General features: G+C 32.2%; 1 protein-coding gene across 1 annotated transcript; it reads left to right on the top strand.

Moving 5' to 3' along the window:
• The first annotated feature begins 2,170 nt into the window (after nt 1-2,170).
• On the top strand, nt 2,171-3,944 carry LOC130244380 (fatty acid-binding protein, brain-like). The gene is made up of 4 exons (XM_056476780.1): nt 2,171-2,314; nt 2,461-2,633; nt 2,807-2,908; nt 3,700-3,944. The coding sequence occupies exons 1-4, from the start codon at nt 2,242-2,244 to the stop codon at nt 3,748-3,750; spliced, it is 399 nt and encodes a 132-aa protein (XP_056332755.1). The 5' UTR covers nt 2,171-2,241; the 3' UTR covers nt 3,751-3,944.
• The last annotated feature ends 4,017 nt before the right edge of the window (nt 3,945-7,961 follow it).

Below are 7,961 nucleotides of genomic sequence, written 5' to 3'. Positions count from 1 at the left end.
TTGCATCAATGACGTAATTTTAGAGCCAGTAGTGATCAAAGTCTGTCCCAATCTCCTACAGAACCACAATCATGATGCCACAGCCAATTTCTAGAGCATCAAGTAACTTTCATTCATTTTCTTTTCGGCTTTAGTCCCTTTATTCATAAGGAATCACCACTGCGGAATGATCCACCAACTTATCCAACATATGTTTTACACAGCGGATGCCCTTCCAGCTGCAACCCAGTACTGGGAAACCAACACCAACACGGGGAGAACATGCAAACTCCACACAGAAAGGCAAAAAAACTTAAAAAAATATATATATAAATAAATAAAACTTGAACATACATTACAAAACTTTAACATTTTATAAAAACTGCTAAAAATGTCGAAAGCTATCTTTAGATAAGTGAAATTAAATGTTTTGTTTACCTCACATCTCATTTGTTTACATTGGGAAGGCGTGGTTGATGTCCCTATGCTGCAGTCGACCACCAGAGGGAGATTGCAAAGTTTTCCCTTCACTTTTCTTGCAGGCATGCGAGTGAGGCACCAGTTTGAGCCTTTATATGCTCCCCTGGAGAAAGATGTGCCCCCTGGAGAAAGACCTGCCCGATGCAGACAATACAAAATGTGGTTACATAACGTGTAATTTCCTTTTCATATGAAAGAATGTCAGTTTATTACTTTGCTGTGCAATATATGTGAAGAACATCATCTTATTCTCTAGCCATGTACAGCAGCATACATGTAACTCGAGTGAAAAACAATCCCTGAATTTCGATTAATTGCATAGCCTTGGTTAATATTATGGTGGACTACTAGTGCACTTGACTTTAAGTGACTTTTTGAAAAGTAGCTCCTTATGTCCAAGTTTTGACCAGTGAAGGAGGACTGGGAAATGTTCTTGTTTTGGTGCTTCTCTCATCCAAACATAACTACAGTACAGCTGTCAGTCACTTGACAGCAGAAAAAGATCCAGTCTCACACTGTGCTTATGTTCTTTGGGGGAGGGAGGACCCAAGAAAGGAACAAAATTTAACCCTTTCTTCACATCCAGGTTACTAAGGGTTGATGAAGCATTATGTTATATTGAAGGTGATTCAATTATTGGTAAGGACATTTTAGTAATTGGTGGATATTGGTGGGGACACGTCCCCTCCATCCATGCCATTCTACACCCTTGACTTAAATACTATTTCAGAATCTCATAACAAGAAAGCAATTAAGACTTCTAAAACATTTATTTAACTTATAATTTTTAAACAGGAAAATATATTAAAATATTATTGGGCCTGACTCAGCATGAACACTGAAAAAAAAATATTCAAAGATGATACCCTGGATTTACTCAATTTTTACGTTAAGTGGTTGCAAACAATTTATTTAGGCTGAATTTAAACAAACAAATTAAGTTGAACATTAGTCAATTTAATTTGTTTGTTAACATTCAACCCATTTAAATTGATTGCAACAGTTTTGCAGACATCATTTTATCATTTAATGCTGTTTTTAATATTCTGCATTAATTTGCACAATTTTTTCATGAACCCTATCTATCCTTTATTTATATTTATTTTATTGTCTTTTTTCTTTCTTACTCTTTCTCGCTGCCATACCATTGTAATACTTCTTTAAAATTTGTGATTCTCTTTTGTGCAAAAACTAATATTTGCATTGCTTGTATTATACTTATTCTTCTGTATTTTCATTGTAATGACCTGTTATTGCAATGAAAAAAACAAACAAACAAACACGTAACTCAAGTGTAAAAAGTGCTTAAATGTTGTGTGCATTGACCAAAACCTTTGCAAATGAAATTACAAGCTCTGAAACAAGCTCAATTTTTTTTCTATCTTTCTTCTAAAGCCAACTTGGCCAATACTGTATATACAGTACATGTTTTGTACTCCACATTTTGGATGATATCAATATGCTAATATCCTATAGGCCACTCATTTAAAACGTCACAATTGTAATTATGAACATTTTTAATATCGTTCCTCAAAACTTCCAGATCCGTTATTGGATTAGACTATAAAATTACAGTGTCACTTCTCGCCATATATTTGAGCAAATCACAGCTTCGCTAGACAAAACATTCATCCAATCAGCGCGAGCCTCCCCCCGAAGCCCCGCCTACCTGACAGTATTAATTAGTTTGGGCTTTGCATTCCGAGGACACTGTGGAGACTGAACTCTGAGACAGTACAAGTAGGACCACTGTGTTTCATCACCGCCTTTTAAACTCCCAACATGGTCGATACATTTTGTGCCACTTGGAAACTGGTTGACAGCCAGAACTTCGACGAGTACATGAAGTCACTGGGTAAGTAAATTAATACACATTTATTTGCAATTATTTGCATGTGCAAGGTGCATTAGTGCAAAGTGGTGTCTATTAATTGATTGTATGTGCAGTTATTACATTAATGATAATAGTTTTGTGACATTTTCGAATGGTTTCATACACAGGTGTTGGTTTTGCTACCAGGCAAGTAGGCAATGTTACCAAACCCACAATTGTGATCAGTCATGAGGGCGATAAGGTTGTGATAAAGACGCTGAGCACCTTTAAAAACACCGAGATTTCCTTCAAGCTGGGAGAGGAGTTTGATGAAACCACAGCAGACGACAGACATGTAAAGGTTTGTGTCTTTTCATTCATTCATTCATTCATTCATAATGCATAAAAGGTTATTTTGGAAGTCGTATCTCCATTTTAACCCTGTATTAATATTATTAAATATCATGTAATATGTATTTATATCATGCACAATGATAAAACAATGTTAAAATATATATTTTTGTCTCATTTCAGTCCACTGTATCCTTGGAAGGGGACAATCTTGTCCAAGTTCAGAGGTGGGACGGCAAGGAGACAAAGTTTGTCAGAGAAATCAAGGATGGTAAAATGGTTATGGTAAGTAGCTTTATTAATATTAATCAGTCCCTCCAGAAATCCAGTGGTTCTTGATATCAAAAAATTATGTTTTACAAGATTATGTGTCTAAAATCACAACATAATAGAAGATTTGAAGCAAATAATGGCATTAGCGTTGAGAAAAGCTGAAAGAAAGTCATTTTTTTGGCTACAAATGTGACCCACATTGAAATATGATATACAGGCAAGATATGCAAATTACATAAATGACATAAAATATGTCATTTATACAACATATATCTTAAAATATTGCAAAAAATGACCCCTTTTATTTAAATATATGTAATATTTTTTATTTTTCCCCACCATTGGAATTACAGATTTGTGCATATATGCTCAATATGTTTAAATATATTAGCTTTAGTTGTGTATATGTGTCCATATATAAGCATAACACATTTACATATAAATGTACATATAAAGTGGCAATTTTTCAAATACTCTCTCTCTCTCTCTCTCTCTATGTATATATATATATATGTATATATATATATATATATATATATATATATATATATATATATATATATATATATATATATATATATAAATTATATATTTTGTAAATATTTCAAAATGTTTGTTGTATACATATACAATATGTGAAATGCAAATACAAACTTGAATGTAATGTAATTTGCATAAATTCCATGTATCAGATTTTTATGTGGGGTCCGTGGCAAAATCCTAAAGGGACTGATTAATGTAGCAACTGATTAATGTATCATTATCAATGTGGTGAAAATGTGATGTTCTTCTTCTGTTTGCAGACCTTGACCTTTGAGGGAGTGCAGGCCGTGCGCACATACGAGAAGGCATAATGTCCAGACCGCAGGACGTTTTCAGTATTACCCTGGCACTTGACGATATTACAAGGGAATTTTTATTACACTGTATTCTCATCTGGGAGGTTTCCCCTTTTTTTGTAAGACCTTTTATATAAAACGCACATTGTGAATTGTTTTAAATGATGCAGAATGTCAATGATGGTGGTGGGGGAGTGTATTGTTGAGGCCTGCCTTGTGTCAAATTGAAAGAAATACACATTTGATCTAAAAAAAATTATGTTTCTGTGTCTTGTTTTTTTTTTTTTTTGCAAATGCTTTATTTGCAGTGGTTGGATGTTGAAGTTTAGTTTTGAGATTTGTCACTCAAACAATAATTTGGGTTTAAATTCCACACAAAGTGTATTTTTTAATGTTTCTAATAATGTTTGTTGATGTAATTTCAAATTAAGGGTAATATAAAGTGACAATGCAATTTAGTGTAATGCACTGTAGGCAAGGCAAGTTTATATAGCACATTTCATACACAGTGTTAATTCAAAGTGCTTTACATAAAGAGGAATAAAAGAGACAAGTGTAAGAAAATAAAAACAAAGAATAAAAATGATGAAAAAACAGATTAAAATGTTTTAAAATAGGTTATAAAAAGGATGAAAAGAAAAGAGACATATTAGTGCAATTTGTGGGACACAGTGCTCATTCAGTAAAGGCACAGCTAAACAGATGTGTTTTCAGTCTTGATTTGAGTGTGCCTAATGTTGGAGCACATCTGATCATTTCTGGAAGCTGATTCCAGCAGCGAGGGGTGTAACAGCTGAAGGCGGATTCACCCTGCTTTGACTGAACTCTTGGAATTTCTAATTTAGATTCTAATGATCTGAGTGATCTGTTTTCGGTTTTTATTCAGGGAGCATATCTGTAATGTATTGAGGACCTAGGCCATTTAGTGATTTATAGACCAGTAATAATACTTTAAAATCTATTCGGAATGTAACTGGGAGCCAGTGTAAAGACTTGAGGACAGCTCTGAATTTCTGGTTTTGGCAGCAGCGTTCTGGATGAGCTGCAACTGTCTAACCTTCTTTTTGAGGAGTCCATTACATTAATCTACCCTGCTGCTGATAAAAGCATGAACAAGTTTCTCTAAGTCCTCACTGGAAACAAAGCATCTCATTCTTGCAATGTTTTGAGATGATAGTATGCTGATTTACTTATTGCTTTGACATGACTACTGAAACTCAGATCTGACTCCAGATTAACACCAACATTCTTAATGTGGATTTTATGTGAAAATGAAACAACACACTGGTGCTCATTAAAATATACAAAATAATAAATTATAATAAAATATCTTATTGATTAATGGGTAAAACCTTACGGTTTTATTGATTATTGGTTAATATTGATGAAAAACTACAACTTAAAATGACAATTAATTAGAATTTTAAATAGATGTCTTTAATAATATAATTATTCTATGTATTTTCAGTATTCAAACTATTGTTATTCTGACGAATTATTGGGTGTCTTCATAGCATGATATAGCCATTTCTTTTTGCTGAAATAATTACAATCAAGTGGAGCATATTATACAATAACATATTATTCAAAATAAACAAATAAATAAACTTTTCTGCTTCTGTAACAAAGTAAAAACCACAAAAATGCATTTCTTTAAATAAAATATTAATAACCACAATAACAATATAAAATGCATTGTATGGACTAATTTGAGACTTAATTGGTCTCTATATACTGCTGAAGTCACAATTATTAGACCCCCTTTTATTTTTTTTATTTTTAAATATTTCCCAAATGATGTTCCACAGAGGACATTCCACAGTATGTCTGGTACTATTTTTTCTACTGAAGAAAGTCTTATTTGTTTTATTTCGACTAGAATAAAAGCAGTTTTAAAAACTTTCAAAACCATTTTAAAGTCAAAATTATTAGCCTCTTTAAGCTTTTTTTTCGGTAGTCTATCCTGCCTAATTACCCTATCCTGCCTAGTTAACCTAATTAACCTAGTTAAACATTTAAATGTCACTTTAAGCTGTTATAGAAGTGTCTTGAAAATGATCTAGTAAAATATTATTTACTGTCATCATGTCAAAGATAAAATAAATCAGTTATTAGAAATGAGTTATTAAAACTATTATGTCTAGAAATGTGTTTTAAAAATCTCTCTGTTAAACAGAAATTGGGGGAAAAAATAAACAGGGAGGCTAATAGTTCAGGGGCTAATAATTCTGACTTCAACTGTATATTACATCATATTAATCCAGCCAATATAAAATAATTACTATAATAATAATTTGCCATCAGTTCTGAGTTCCTTTTCATTCAGTTATAATAGTTGTATACCATACTCCGCATAATTGAGTACACCCCATTTTGAAAATTTATATTTTTATCCATTTCTCAGGGATATACACTGTAAAAGGCGATTAGTTGAAAAAGTAAGTAAACCCATTACCTTCAAATTATTGACTATATGAGCCATGTGCATAATTATAAAATTAAGTGAAACTTTACACTTCTAAGCTACAACAGAAATACATTTTTAAAGTAAAATCAACTTGTTATTTAAGGCAATGGGTTACTCACTTTTTTTACGTAATCCCTTTTTATGGTGTAGGTAAAATATTTTGGTGCATTTGAACTAAAACAGATTTTACTAAATGGCATATTTACAAAAATTTATATTTTAATCACTGAACATTTTTAGAAGTTGTAAAGATCTTACATTTACAGTCATGCGAAATTAAAAAAAATTAAAGTATAAAATTTCAACTAAATTAGATTTGTTTGTTTGTTTCTCCTGACTTGTTCGTTCTATTTTAAATTTTATTATTGAATATTTGTCCCTAACATAGAAATTTGACCCTGCTAACTTTTGCATCGTTATTGTAAGTTATTTTGTTTGATTAGCTATAGATTCGGCAGCAGTACTGGCTAATATATATATATATATATATTATATATATATATATATATATATAATATATATATATATATATATATATATATATATATATATATATATATATATATATATATATATATATGCACACATATATATTGTAAAGCTTCTTATAGAAAATATTATTTTAAATGAGAGATTTGTGAGGGGTGTCCAAACCATTTATTAGCATCATCTATCAATGTCTATTAACATGTAATTTACTGAATATTTATGCATAAACGTCCAATAATATAATGCAATTATTGGCCTGTAATCTAGTTTCATTGCACATAATCTAGTCCGATTACGGATTGCCACCCTTAAGCACTTGGATGATGATCATCAGGTATTAATGCTCAGCCCATTTTTGCGCTTCGGTGCTAATTAGATTTTGTCTTTGAGACTCGACGCTGTGGCCGCTTTTTAATCCACTGAGCGATGGCTGACACTCCACTCATATCTAACGCAGGATTATTCAACTATTTGACCATGTAAGCATTTTCAAGCGCCCACTTCAGACTGGCTTGCATGAGACGAAAAAAAAGGCTGTCTGAAGCCTGAAAGGCTGTTTGTTTTACTTTGGAGCAGTTGAACACAGGCTACTGACTTTTTAAAGATTCTTAGTGCAGGCCAGAGGAGTCTGCATTTGAACTCAAGAACAATCCTGTGTGTGTGTGTGTGTGTGTGTGTGTGTTGATATGAAGGCGCTGGAAACTGACCTGTAGAACCCCAATTGAACATGCCGCGGGAGGACATCTTGTCACTGGGTCAAAGTTAATCCTGTAATCCGTGTTGTCTTTACGTAGGAGTATCATTCGATCAATTTGACCAACCATGTTTAGATGATTTATAGATTGTATAGTGAGGGGTTAAAATAATTTACAATAATAATTTTTTTTTTTCTTTTGTTAAGGTAAGTGTTTGCAAAGTTACGGAAGCCCTGAACCGCAATGTGAAAAAAAAGCAGCCTTGGTGAGGAAAAAAAAGAAAAGAAAACTTATGTCATTTTAACGAGATATTATATTGTTATAACTACATAATATCTTGAACCGCAAGGTGAAAAAAAAGCAGTCTTGGTGGTGAGAAGAAAAAAAAAAGAAAACTTATGTCATTATAAAGAGATATGTCGTTATAATGAGATATTATGTCGTTATAACAACATAATATCTTGAACCGCAATGTGAAAAAAGCAGTCTTGCAGGTGAGAAGAAAAAAAAACTTATGTCATTATGACGAGATATTATGTCGTTATAATGACATAATATCTCGTTTATAATGACAT

Source organism: Danio aesculapii, chromosome 17 (genome assembly GCF_903798145.1).
Source record: "Danio aesculapii chromosome 17, fDanAes4.1, whole genome shotgun sequence".
Taxonomy (NCBI): domain Eukaryota; kingdom Metazoa; phylum Chordata; class Actinopteri; order Cypriniformes; family Danionidae; genus Danio; species Danio aesculapii.
The sequence above is the reverse complement of the archived record's forward strand: the minus strand, read 5'-3'. Positions and strand labels throughout refer to the sequence as shown.

Bases quoted from the DNA above. Each gene is read 5' to 3' on its own strand.
- LOC130244380 (XM_056476780.1), top strand. From the start codon at position 2,242: ATGGTCGATACATTTTGTGCCACTTGGAAACTGGTTGACAGCCAGAAC. The intron at 2,634-2,806 runs GTTTGTGTCTTT...GTCTCATTTCAG, and splicing joins CAGACGACAGACATGTAAAG to TCCACTGTATCCTTGGAAGG. The intron at 2,909-3,699 runs GTAAGTAGCTTT...TTCTGTTTGCAG, and splicing joins AGGATGGTAAAATGGTTATG to ACCTTGACCTTTGAGGGAGT.